Below are 12,784 nucleotides of genomic sequence, written 5' to 3'. Positions count from 1 at the left end.
CCAGAGAGCGAGCTGGGAGTCCCCTCAAGGGCCAGTGAAAAGGACTCAGGCAAGGGGTGGAGCCACCTGCTCTGGGAATGCTGCTTCTCTTCTCAAGTACCTGAAAGATTCCTTTATTTCACCAAAAGCTTTGGTGGCTGAAATGGATTGTGGGCCGCAAGAGCTTCTGCTGAAATAAATCAGTCAGGCATTGAGGTGCTGCAGGTCTCTCGCTGTGTTTTCTGCGACAGTTTTCCCCTGGAACCTGTCAGTAGTGAGGAGCAGGTGCCCGCTTCCCTGCGAGAAGCAGGGAAAGGGGCTCCAGCCCCCGTGTTGTGGGTTGCCTGCAACAATCGCAGGAAGGCCCCCTCAGGCCCACACTCCAAAGACCCTGCAACTGCTACTGCCCAGTGCCAGCTGCCTCTCTTTCCCACCAGCAATATTTCCACGCTGGCGGGAATGGCCTGAAGAAAACCTTTCTGGAGAAGAGCACGGATCTGCAGTCACTGCGCTATGCCCTGTCGCTCTACACCCAGACCACGGACACCCTGATCAAGACCTTCGTCCAGACACAGACAGCACAAGGTGAGCTGTGGGCCCATCTTTCAGGCCCAGTGCTGGCACCAAGGCCAGGTAGGGCAGCGGGCAGAAGAGGTTGGTCCACAGAAGCAGCTGGGCACACAGTAGCCAGAGGGAAGCAGCAGGAAGGCCTCCAGGATGCAGGACACCTCCTCATCCATTGGCCACTCTTCACTCACCCTCTGCTCAGCGTGGCCATGCCAGGCAGCCTCTTGGCTGGGCTGGCCCTGGGTGCACCCAGAGGTCCCTTGCAGCATGGCCCGAGAGACCAGGGGGCACCTTTTCAGAATGTGCTGACAGGGTAGAAGCAGGAACGAAGTGTGGCGGGAGGAGGCGCTGCTTTCTTGCTCCTGGAGATTGGGGGAATCCCGGCCTGTTTTGTTCCATGAGGCCAAAGATCATGCTTGAGAGTACAGGTGCAAACTTATTGCCCTGTATCCGTATGGGATGTTCACATCTTGTGAACCAGAAGTCGGGGGGGGGGGGGGAGCAAGTGCTGAAATAAAAAACACTGGGACTTGTAGTTCTGGCAGAGATGTTTGTGCCCACCTGTGGGCCCTGCTGTCACAAGAACTACAAATCCCACAGTTCCTTAGCTGCTGCTGACCTTTTTAAGGCTGCATTTATTTTTCAGCTAGTAGCATCAGTAGCACTGGAGACGTGTACGTAAACCTCCTCCCAGCATGCTGGGGTCGCATATGTTTTTCAGCTTCTAGTACACTTGCAACTTGTTCTTTGAGCTCAGAGGTGTTAAACATGGTGGCCTCCATACGTGTTGTTTGTCTTCCATACAGCATGTGGGGTGCCCTAATTGGTGAGGGCAGATGCCAAATGTTTGCGCCATGATAGCTGAGGGCAGATCCAGGAGCAAAACACAGAGCAATCTGGAGGCTCGCTGCTGAAATGCTTTTCTGCTGTAGGTCTGCACAGGCAAAAGACTCTTTGAAGTCTTGTAAATAAGTATTGAACATTGCAAAGGCACCTGAAGCGGTTTGATGCCACTTTCTGTGCTAGCTAATGAACCAGCTGGAGGCATGCTTGAGGCCTTGAAGTGATGTCACTTCCTGCTAGTTTGCAACTGGAAAACAAACTCAGTCCATGGCAAAGGCGTGGGGGTGGGGGTGACCGCAAGAAGCTGGGGTGAGCTCAGGAGTTGGTGCTGTCAAATGGGACTTGCCAGAGCCAGAACAGGTATCTGTCATGAGCTCGGCTTCTCCGAGCACACAGAGCACAGTTAAGGCCATCATTCCCTCCAACCACATCCGACTAAGGATCAGCCGGAAACAGAGAACTGAAGCAGAGGAGCCTGGCAAAGCACCGGGCCTTTCATGGGGAAGGGGGCCCCTGGGAATAGCTTGCCTGGGCAAATGGCCACTGAGCAGAAGGCGCTTGTGGGCCGCCTTTCCCCCAGATCTTCCCCAGGAAGAGGGTCTCCCTGCACCCCCCAGTCCACTGACTGATGCTTGTACAGTCTACCACAGCCCAGTCCCCTGGTGGTTCTGCTCAGCTGCTGGAGTGGCCGTAGGTGTGAGGCAGGCCTCCCCCCACATGAGGCTGTGATGGTTGTGCTGTGGCAGGGAGGGGGTGTTTGGCTTTTAGGAGGCCAAGCAGAAGAGTCAGGCCAGCCCCCGAATTGGCACCGCCTCTTTAGCGGACTCAGCAACTAGCCTTCAAAAGACTGACTGAAAGCCCGTCTGCAGAGACGGGGCCAATTCTTTTCCAGGGGTGAGCACAAACACTCCCTCCGGCCACTGGGAGCAGCACCCTCTAGGTGAGGGGGTAGGAAAGGTGGTCCCTGCGGGTGGCTGCCACTTCTAGGTGGGAGTGCTTCTTCCTTGCAACTGGACCACGCTGGAATTTGGGTGGTACCCTCTCTCGCTCACTGGCCGGGGCTAGGCTGCAGCCACCAGGGTCTCCTGACCAGGCCTGCAGAGCTCCATTCAGCCTTTGGAAGCGACTCCACAGCCTTCCCCAGCAGCCCCTCCATGGTCAGCTTGCATATTATGGCCAATGTACATAGTAACCAGACTCTTCTCTTTCTGCTTGCCCATCTGCTGCTTGCCACAGTGCATGGTGGGAAAGGGATTAGGGTCACAGCCAGTGAGGATGTCCGTCCGGAGAAGGGTATGTGCCAGGCCATGCTGCGTTGTGCTCCTGCAGCCTCCCCCGCCCTTGTCCGCTCCATTCACCCTCTCACTCCCCCAGGTCTTTCCTTCCCCTTGCGTCCTAGAGGTGTGGCTTGTGGGGTGTGCGGCCCCACCCCTCTAAACTCTGCCCTGCAGAAGGAGCAGAGTTGCCCAGAGTCCCCTATGGAGAGGGACCAGGGAGGGGACTAGCAGGCCTCTGTGGCTCATGGTGGAGGAGGCTGGAGCACCGATGGATGCCAGGAGAGCGCTGAATGTGCTGTGCCCTTGCCGAAGCGAGTGACGCACCTGGCATGGCAGTGCACGCACCCTGGCTGTGTCAGGGGGAGCCTCAGCTCTAGACTCTGGGCCCTGCTGCAGCCAGGAAGGATGGGGTCCAACAGGAGTTCTTCTGGGGTTCAGGTCAGGGCCAAATGGCCTACTTAGGAGCCCCCCCCCTCTCCTGGTTCCAGCCAGGAGCCCCCTCCTCTCTCTGTGTCTCTCAAAAACAGTTGGGCAGTTATTCAGTTATCCTGAAAATTACCCTGTGGTGAGAGAGGCTTATTTTAGGAGCAAACCTCCACTTATCAGAATTTCAGAATGTGCCCTCTCCCCCACCCACCCAGCCCCACTCCAGCCAGGACTGCCAGTGTGCACGGCTGATCATGAAACGGCAGAGGGGCGTCTAGTTGGCGGGGGGTCTGTGCGCTCCTGCCTTTTGGCCCTTAGACAAAGGCACAGGCCCATTTCATTTCAGTCAACACCAAGACCCTTTCAAAAGTCGGGATGTGAATATCACCCTGAGGCATCAGACCTGGAGCGCAGGGGGAATCTTGAAAGTTTGGCACTCGGCTTGGGAATGGCAGTGGGGAGTTTCACTGCTGGCCACCCAAAAGTCTCTCGGTATTTCTGCTGCATGGCTGAAGCGAGAAGCCCAGTTGTGTTACTTCTGCGAGCAAGCTCTGCCATCACCACCACCCCACCCCCCCACAGGCCGCACACCCCCTCTGTTTGTGTGGTGCTAAAATGCATCAACGAGCAACGGGATGCCTTGCTGGGAAATGGGGAGGAGAAGCTTTGAGGGTTGTCCGTATGTCTCTTGAATCTGCAGTGGGGTGTTGTTTCAAAAGGGGAGGCGAACTTTGGACCAGGGTGGGAATTGGGGAGGCAAGTAGTAGGCCTGACATGCCTGGTGGTGGGTTCACCACAGCTTGAGGTGGACTCGGGTTGGAGAAGGCACCATAAGAAAGGGGGCTGAGCAAAAAGGGGGCAGAGCCTGGACGTTTCCAGTCTAGAGGAGGCATGTCATGGGGGGGGGCCTGCTCTCCCCACCCTTGAGGGGGATGGCAGGACGCAAACAGGGCGTCCGGGGGGGTGAACTTGGGTTGATGGCTCACAGCTGCACTCCTCAGCTGCATGTGCTGAAACACCACCTGTTTGTCTCTCTCCTCCCAGGCTCAGGTGTGGATGACCCTGTGGGTGAGGTGTCCATTCAGATTGACCTGTACACACACCCAGGCACCGGGGAGCACAAAGTCACCGTGAAAGGTAAGAACATAAGAAGAGCCCCGCTGGATCAGGCCAAAGGTCCATCTCGTCCAGCTTCCTGAATCTCACAGTGGCTCCACCAGATGCCTCAAGGAGGCATAAGACCACAAGAGACCTGCATCCTGGTACCCTCTCTTGCATTCTGAGATAGTCTGCTTTAAAATCAGGAGGTTGCATATCCCCATCATGGTTTATAACCTGTGATAGACTTTTCTGCCAGAAAATTTGTCCAATCCCTTCTTAGGCATCTAGGCCAGTTGCCATCACTACTTCCTGTGGCAAAGGGTTCCACAGACTAATTACACGCGGAGTAAAGAAATATTTTCTCTTGTCTGTCCTAACCCTCCCAACACTCAATGTTAGTGGATGTCCCCTGGTCCTGGTGTTATGCGAGAGGGAAAAGAGTGTCTCTCTATCCACCCCCTGCATGATTTTGTATGTCTCAATCATGTCCCCCCTCAGGCACTTCTTTTCTAGACTGAAGAGGCCCAAACGCTATAGCCTTTTCTCATAGGGAAGGTGCCCCAGTCCAGTAATCATTTTGGTTGCTCTCTTTTGCACCTTTTCCATCTCCACTATATCCTTTTTGAATATCCTCCCTCTGAGACAGTGAGGTCTGCTGCCTCTTGACCTGACTGGAGCTTCACGCAGGGAGGCCAAGGACTGTTTGCACCTGCAGTGTTAGCCTGACACTGGCCCCTCCTGGGCTGAGTGTCCAGCAGTGCCACAGCCTGGTCTGCCTTAGTAGTTGAAGAGAGAATGGGCCGCTGTGAATGATCCTGGGCTCCTGTTCTCCAAGACCTGAAGAGCAGGACCCCTTGGCAAGAGAGGCCAGGGCGGGGGCAAAACTAGCAAGGGTGGGTGGAGACATGAGCAACTCGGGTTGGTTGCGGAGAAAGACACCCACCTGACTGTTTGCCTTGAACTGAGGAATGAGGCGCTGTGGCTTGCTGCTAGGGACAGACCTGTGGGGTGCCAGGCTTGTGGGAGACCCCTGCATAGAGCACTCTGAACATAGGAAGGACCATGGGTCCAGAGTTCTCATCCCTGTTGGGGGAGTGATCACTCAGTGGCAGCTCCAGGAGCTGGCGGGGCAAAGGAACTGGATTTGGTTCTTCCTCCTTTTCTCTCTCACGCAGTCGTGGCTGCCAATGACCTGAAGTGGCAGACCTCTGGCATGTTCCGCCCTTTTGTGGAGGTCACCATGATTGGGCCACACCAGAGCGACAAGAAGCGGAAATTCACCACCAAGTCGAAGAGCAATAACTGGGCTCCAAAGTACAACGAGACGTTCCACTTGTAAGTCTCCTCTGTCAGCCTCCTCCTTCCCCGGTCCAGGCCCTGCAACGAGGCCTGCTCAGGGCCGCTTCGTGCTGGCCTCTCCTCACACAGGACAGAAGCAGGTGTGGCCTCTGGAGTGTCTTCCTGGCCTAGCTGAGAGGGAACTGCCTGGGGTGGGGCTGGGCTGGCTCTGCCTCTGGGCCGCGGTTCCTCTGGAGCTGTGGGGGCTGGCCGTGGTTCTCCCCTGTCAGTTTGCAGAAGCCTCTTCCTTGCCCTGGGAGGGAGCTGCGAGGAGAGAGCGCGCTTGGCAGCCACTCTCCCAGAGCAAGAGGCCTTTCTTGGAGAGCACAGCCGTGGTCTGAATCCAGACTGGGCCTCCTTGCCACTGCTGTTTCCACAAGTAGCTGATGTGGTTGATGCGATGTCCGGTTTGGCCACACTGACCAAAGCCCCTTTGCCTTGTGGCCTGGAAATTTAAAGTTCTCTACGCAGATTTTACATCAAGGGAAAAGGTCGTGCTGGGTAGGAATTCTGGTTCCTTTTTCCAGCTCCAGAAGGGGAAAGGGGTCCTTGGGGAGCCTCTCACGGCAGTTGTGGTTTGTGGGGGTAATCTCAGTGCTCTTGCCATGGTGGGTTTTTAAAACAAGAGGATCCATGTTTGACAGTGGTGTCCTCAAGTCGATGGCAAGTCTACCTTGCCCTGGTAGAGACAGTTTTTTCCTGTTTCCTGTTTGCTTTTTGGTCCAAGTTCTCAGACATGATGGAGTCTTAAATGGAAACAGTAAGTGGGAGTCCTGCCTGTGGATCTCCTCCCCTCTTGCCAACGTGGACAAGTCGCTGTGTCCCCTCCTGCCGGGGTGCTGCTCTCAGCTTGGAGGAGGTGGCGTGGTGGCGCTGTGCCCGAATCATCTCTCTGCCTCTTTCAGCATCCTGGGGAATGAGGACGGGCCCGACGCCTACGAGCTGCAGGTGTGCGTGAAGGACTACTGCTTTGCCCGTGAGGACCGGGTCCTGGGCATCGCTGTGATGCAGCTGCGGGACGTGGTGGACAAAGGGAGCTGCGCCTGCTGGTGCCCGTTGGGGCGCAGGGTCCACATGGACGACACGGGGCTGACCGTGCTGAGGATCCTCTCCCAAAGGACTAATGACGAAGTGGCCAAGGAGTTTGTCAAGCTGAAGTCCGAGTCCCGCTCTGCAGAGGAGGGGAGCTGAGTTCTGCTTTGCCACACTCATCGTGTGCCTTGTGCCAAACGTGTGCAGACTGTGCACCACTTTGCCCTCTGCATCGCAGGAGGGTTGCGTCTCTGTCAGCCCTTGACTGGCCACAGGAAAGCCCTGCTGAGACTCCTGCAGGGAAGGGTGCCAGCCCTCTGCAGGCACGGGGGTGGGGTGGGAGTCTGTCTTGTCTGCATGCCTGGTTGTCTCTCTGGAGGGTGCTGTAGAGCGAGGGTCTTTGTCTCCTGGGACTGGCAGGCGTATCCGTGAAATGGAAGGGAAACAACCACTAGGTGGAGATGGGGAGGGGCTTCCCCTTCCGTAGCAAAGCCTGGCGCCAGAGGGGGGTGGAGGGCTCACACTGGTGTGAAGAAGGTGCTGAGGATGACTGGAAGGCCGGTTCATCTCTGGGCCTGAAGTATTGGGCAAGCAGCCACTGCCCCAAGCTAGTCTGGGCATGAGCCAGTCAGCCCACAGACAGCTTCTGGAAGGGAGGCAGGAGTTGCAAGCTGGAGTGGCCCTCTCTCTGGGGGGGGGGGGCTGTTGAGCACAACACACTGACCAAAAAGACCCCTGGTCCCCTCCTGGTTGCCTCATTGTCCATCATGTTCTGTTTCTGAACTAGTCGTCTCTTGGAGTGTCTCTTCCCTTCTGCTCCTCACCCCTGTGGTGCTGGGGGGCCATTCATGGCATAGGTTTGCATGATGTGACTGTCACCCCCCAGGGAAGAATTTTGCACTAGGTTACCGGAACAAGCCAAGCGACCGAGTGCTCAGACCTGCCTGTGGCTTCTGGGAGGGTGGGGTCCAGCCCTGGTGGCCTGCAGCTCTTTTGATAACTCCTCCAGGACCCTGCGTGTGGGATTGGTTTGCACTTGGGGCTGGGGGTGGCACGGCAGCTGGGCAGGGCTGTGTTTTCTACTTTTCTCTCACCACTTGTACAGCTGTATGATACGACCTGGTAATGCACAAATCCTGCTTTTAGGCGCCTCTGTTGTATGTTGTCAATGGATGGAAATACAAACATGAGCTTTGGATCACCACAGTGGCTCCTCTTCTTTCATTCTCTTTAATGCGACAGGAAGCGGTTTGTGTAGCCCTTAGTATTGGCAACCTTCAGTCTCGAAAGACTCTGGTATCGCGCTCTGAAAGGTGGTTCTGGCACAGCGTCTAGTGTGGCTGAAAAGGCCAATCCGGGAGTGAGCCCTTAAGAAAGGCCCTTTGGCTGTATTCCTTTAGGGGTATTCCTGAACTTGCCTGCTGGCTCTGTTAACTGCAGGGCGATGTGTGGCTGCAGCCTTAGGGAAGGCTCCGTTTTGGGGTCCCCTGTCTCTCTCCCTGTCCAAAGGTGGCAGCAGTGGGGAACAGGCCCATTCTGAGCCCAGGTGCCATTGAAGTGAGCCCAAAGGCCTTTGCATGACCCCCAACCCAAAAAAAAAGCCTCACAAAAAGCAGTGATCCAGCCGCTTACTCCTTTACCTCTCCTGAAGTTCTTCCAAATGTGGGACCTTTAAGTGCCCTTCTGGATCAGGCCCAGGACCCACCTAATCCCTCCTGTATCTCACCGTGACCCACCAGGTGCCTCAAGAATCGCTCAAGTTGTTACTAGATTCTTGCATCCTGTGGCCACTCGCTGGTACATGGCGTCCAGAGCCAGGTTCCTCTAAAGCCTGGGGGCTGCGTACAGCTGATCCTGCTCCCAGTGTGTCTCATGTGTCCTGTTTAAAGGGCCATGTGCTTGCACTAACCACCCAGCCACAGCAGGGGGTGGGCACAGAGCCTCCCGCATGACACTGACCACTTGGCATCCCCACAAACAGGCACAGCTGACTGGGAGGCTGAAGCACCTGGGCCTGTCAAGAGAGAGCTGCATGGGGCTGGCATGTGACGTAAGGTACCTACTGCAGCTGCGTTCCCAGCTAGCCCCACCCTCATACCCTTTGCTTCACGGCTGCCATCTGCCATTGTGGATGTCAGGATGCTGTCCCCCTGCCGCTGCCTACCACATATTGTCATGGCAGCAGAGACCAGGGGGCTCGTGATTGCTGAGGAGTGCCTTCCTCAGAGTCCAAGAGGTCATGGACGGCGGATGCTGCAGACCCAGGCACCTGTTCGCATGCACCCTCTGAGGCAGTGGCAGTCGGCCCAGAAAGGCTGCAGCCCCCGGGCATCTTCTTTGAACTGGATTCTCACAGCCGAGAACTTCTTCCCCAAAGGGGAGGGCTTTGCTCCTCCAGAATCTCCAGAGAGGATTGTGTTCCGGTGCCAAACCAACTGGCCTCTCCGACCTGCCAACTGATACGGAGTTTAAAATTAGCCACAGAATGCCGTTCTCCCTCCCTCTTCAGGCACAGCTCAGCACAGCAGCAAGGAGGCCCCGCGGAACAGGCTATGCAGGGCAGGCTTGGACCCCCCAGCAGCAGCACAGAGCTCAACACCAGAGGAGCGCCAAACCCTTCCCCTTGAGAACAGAAACTGGCAAAGGGGCTTCCTGGCACCTCCAGCCAAAACTGCCGCTTGAAGTTCTACACACAGGTGTGGCAATGCGTTTGCCTGGAACCAGGTTGTGCTGGGTACGAAGCACCCTATTCCTAAGGACCTGCCCTTGGGCACAGCCACAACAACAGTATTTCTATACCGCATTTCAACAAAAGTTCACAAAGTGCTTGACAGACAAAATCAAGCTTGTAGCTTGGGCACACACCCCCCTAGCTTTGGAAAGATGCCACTCCTAAGGGAGACAGGCTTGTGCTTGTGAGGTTGTCAGCTTCAGGTGAGTTTTTGCACCAATCCCTATCAACAAAGGGGTGAAACAAGGACAGGGTTCTGGCTCCAACTCTCTTTATTTGTTTAATTTGATTTGGCTTCTCAATTGCTTAATGTAAATGCCCATAGCCCTGAAATTGGCTCGTTATCAGTGCTGCTTCTGCTCTATGCAGATATGGCTCTAATTTCTTGAACAAGACCCCGTCTCAAACACCCACCTACTCACCTGCAAGTCGATCTCACAGATAAGTCGAGGGTAGTTTTTGAGACAAAAATCGTGGCATTTTCTATGACCCTTGGATAAGTCGGGAGTTAGGGGGCTGTCTGACTATAATTTTGTCTGATTTTACCTGAGACCAGATCCTGAAAAATAACCTTCCAGTAATTGTCACCTAAAAACTGTACAGTTTCTAATTTATTAAAAATGCAATAAAAGATCATAAGATGCATTTTTGTTCATTAACTTTTAAAATTCTGGTCTTCCCAACATTTGTGTAAACAGTGTCAGAGTAAGTGCCTGTAAACAACACACCAGCAGAACCATCAGTCAGATCTTTCTTTAAGGTGCCTGGTGTGTTGAGCCAGAGGCTCCACATGTAACATGCAACATAAAACATGCAATTGGGAGTGTGCAGTTCAGTTCTCAGCAGGGAGACAAGCAGCAAGGACTGAGCTGCGTATAGTTGCAGCCCTCTTTACTCAGAAGCAGACCCAGCACTTTCCATGGGTGTTACTCTTCAGCAATGGTGCATTGCAGCCTGGGACTTTGTTTCAGATGGAAATGAGGATCCCATCCTGGGGTTTTAAAAACCAGACCCCTAAACTTGGGGGTGAAATTCCTTGCAAATGACTTGCCAGGAATGTTCTGAGCAGCAGCAAAAGAAGGAGGCATTTCCCTTCTTCTCCAGACTGGAAGGGAGACAAAGGGGCTTCTGGGAATTGAGGGGAGGCTTTGTGGAAGTATGTGCTGCATTCCATCTCTAATTTATTAGAAATACAGTAACCTCTTCAAGATTCTCCCCAAGATTGGATGTCCACCCAGGCTCCTCAGCATCATCAGATCTTTCCACAAGGACATGAAGGGCACTGTTGTCTTCGATGGCTCCACATCAGACGCTTTTGACATCCGAAGCGGAGTGAAGCAGGGCTGTGTTCTTGCATCAACCTTGTTTGGGATTTTCTTCGCTGTCCTGCTGAAGCAGGCCTTTGGAACTGCAACAGAAGGCATCTATCTCCGGACCAGATCAGACGGAAAGCTCTTCAACCTCTCCAGACTGAGAGCAAAGTCCAAAGTCCAGCTGAAATGTCTGCGTGACTTCCTCTTTGCCGACGATGCAGCTGTCACTACCCACTCTGCCAAAGATCTCCAGCAGCTCATGGATCGTTTTAGCAAGGCCTGCCAAGATTTTGGACTGACAATCAGCCTGAAGAAAACACAGGTCATGGTTCAGGATGTGGACTCACCTCCCTGCATTACAATCTCTGAGCATGAACTGGAGGTTGTCCATGACTTTGTGTACCTTGGCTCAACGATCTCCGACACTCTTTCTCTCGATACCGAGCGAAACAAGTGCATCGGTAAAGCAGCTACCACGTTTTCCAGACTCACAAAGAGAGTCTGGTCCAACAAGAAGCTGACGGAACATACCAAGATCCAGGTCTACAGAGCTTGCGTCCTGAGTACACTTCTGTACTGCAGCGAGTCATGGACTCTTCGCTCACAACAGGAGAGGAAACTGAGCGCTTTCCACATGCGCTGCCTTCGACGCATCCTCGGCATCACCTGGCAGGACAAAGTTCCAAACAACACAGTCCTGGAACGTGCTGGAATCCCTAGCATGTATTCACTGCTGAAACAGAGACGCCTGCGTTGGCTTGGTCATGTCGTGAGAATGGATGATGGCCGGATCCCAAAGGATCTCCTCTATGGAGAACTCGTGCAAGGAAAGCGCCCTACAGGTAGACCACAGCTGCGATACAAGGACATCTGCAAGAGGGATCTGAAGGCCTTAGGGATGGACCTCAACAAGTGGGAAACCCTGGCCTCTGAGCGGCCCGCTTGGAGGCAGGCTGTGCAGCATGGCCTTTCCCAGTTTGAAGAGACACTTTGCCAACAGTCTGAGGCAAAGAGGCAAAGAAGGAAGGCCCATAGCCAGGGAGACAGACCAGGGACAGACTGCACTTGCTCCCGGTGTGGAAGGGATTGTCACTCCCGGATTGGCTTTTTCAGCCACACTAGACGCTGTGCCAGAACCACCTTTCAGAGCGCGATACCATAGTCTTTCGAGACTGAAGGTTGCCAATACAATACACAGTAAAATATCATAAGATACATTTTTATTCTTTAACTTTTTAAATTCTGGTCTTCATAACCTTTTTGTAAACACTATCAGAGTAAGTGCACTGTAAACAACAACATACCAGTAGAACAGTAGTTCCCAACCTGGGGTACATGTACCCCCAGGGGCACTCGACAGGACCTTTAGGAGTGCTTGGTAAAGAATTGAATAATGGCAGAAAAAGGCAACTAGTGCTCCAGAATGCCTTGCAGGGCCAACAAGGCAGGAAGCGTCGCTAGTTAGCTGTGAAAGCCCCACTACTAGTTAGTTTTTGGTGATCAATTCACGTATGAATCCGTGACTGAAAACCAGCACAGTAAAAAAAACTGAAACATAATACGGAAAGTAATCAATCACCAAGAATTTCTCAGGACACTTCTGTGCAAAAAAGTGCAAAAGCAGAGTCTTCTTCAAACAGACAAAAAGAAAAAATACTGTGATGAATATATGAAGTCTGGGTTTTCATATGGAGGAGATGAGGACTTATATTAATCTTTTTAGTGTTTGTCCCATGTGGTGGACTCTGTAAACTTAGAGAAGGAGACTTCCTTCAATTCAATGGAAGTCTCAGGAGCAGTGAAAAGTAATCATAATCACGTTCTCTTCTGCACCTTTTCCATTTCCACTTTGGCCTTTTTGAGATGTGTCGACCAGAACTGGGCACAATACTCCAGCTGTGGCCTTACCATAGATTTGTACAACGGCATTATAATATTAGCCGTTCTGTTCTCAATACCTTTCCTAATGATCCCAAGCATAGAATTGGCCTTCTTCACTGCTGCCACACATTGGGTCGACACTTTCATCGAGTTGTCCACCACCACCCCAAGGTCTTTCTCCTGATCTGTCACAGACAGCTCAGAACCCATTAACCTATATGTGAAGTTTTGATTTTTTGCCTCAATGTGCATGACTTTACACTTACTTACATTGAAACGCACCTGCCATTTTGCTG

At 53.5% G+C, this 12,784-nt stretch overlaps 1 protein-coding gene across 1 annotated transcript in view; it reads left to right on the top strand.

Annotated features, from left to right (window-relative positions):
• The window catches only part of LOC136639365 (protein unc-13 homolog B-like), a 210,172-nt gene extending 202,411 nt beyond the window's left edge, over positions 1–7,761 (top strand). Inside the window, exons 36-39 of the mRNA XM_066613488.1 lie at positions 417–564; positions 4,137–4,229; positions 5,369–5,528; positions 6,437–7,761. Coding sequence (XP_066469585.1) covers positions 417–564; positions 4,137–4,229; positions 5,369–5,528; positions 6,437–6,722 — 687 coding nt within the window. The 3' untranslated portion in view covers positions 6,723–7,761. The remainder of the gene's footprint in view (positions 1–416; positions 565–4,136; positions 4,230–5,368; positions 5,529–6,436) is intronic.
• Positions 7,762–12,784: the final 5,023 nt, after the last annotated feature.

This window comes from Tiliqua scincoides, chromosome 2 (assembly GCF_035046505.1).
Source record: "Tiliqua scincoides isolate rTilSci1 chromosome 2, rTilSci1.hap2, whole genome shotgun sequence".
Taxonomy (NCBI): domain Eukaryota; kingdom Metazoa; phylum Chordata; class Lepidosauria; order Squamata; family Scincidae; genus Tiliqua; species Tiliqua scincoides.
The sequence above is the reverse complement of the archived record's forward strand: the minus strand, read 5'-3'. Positions and strand labels throughout refer to the sequence as shown.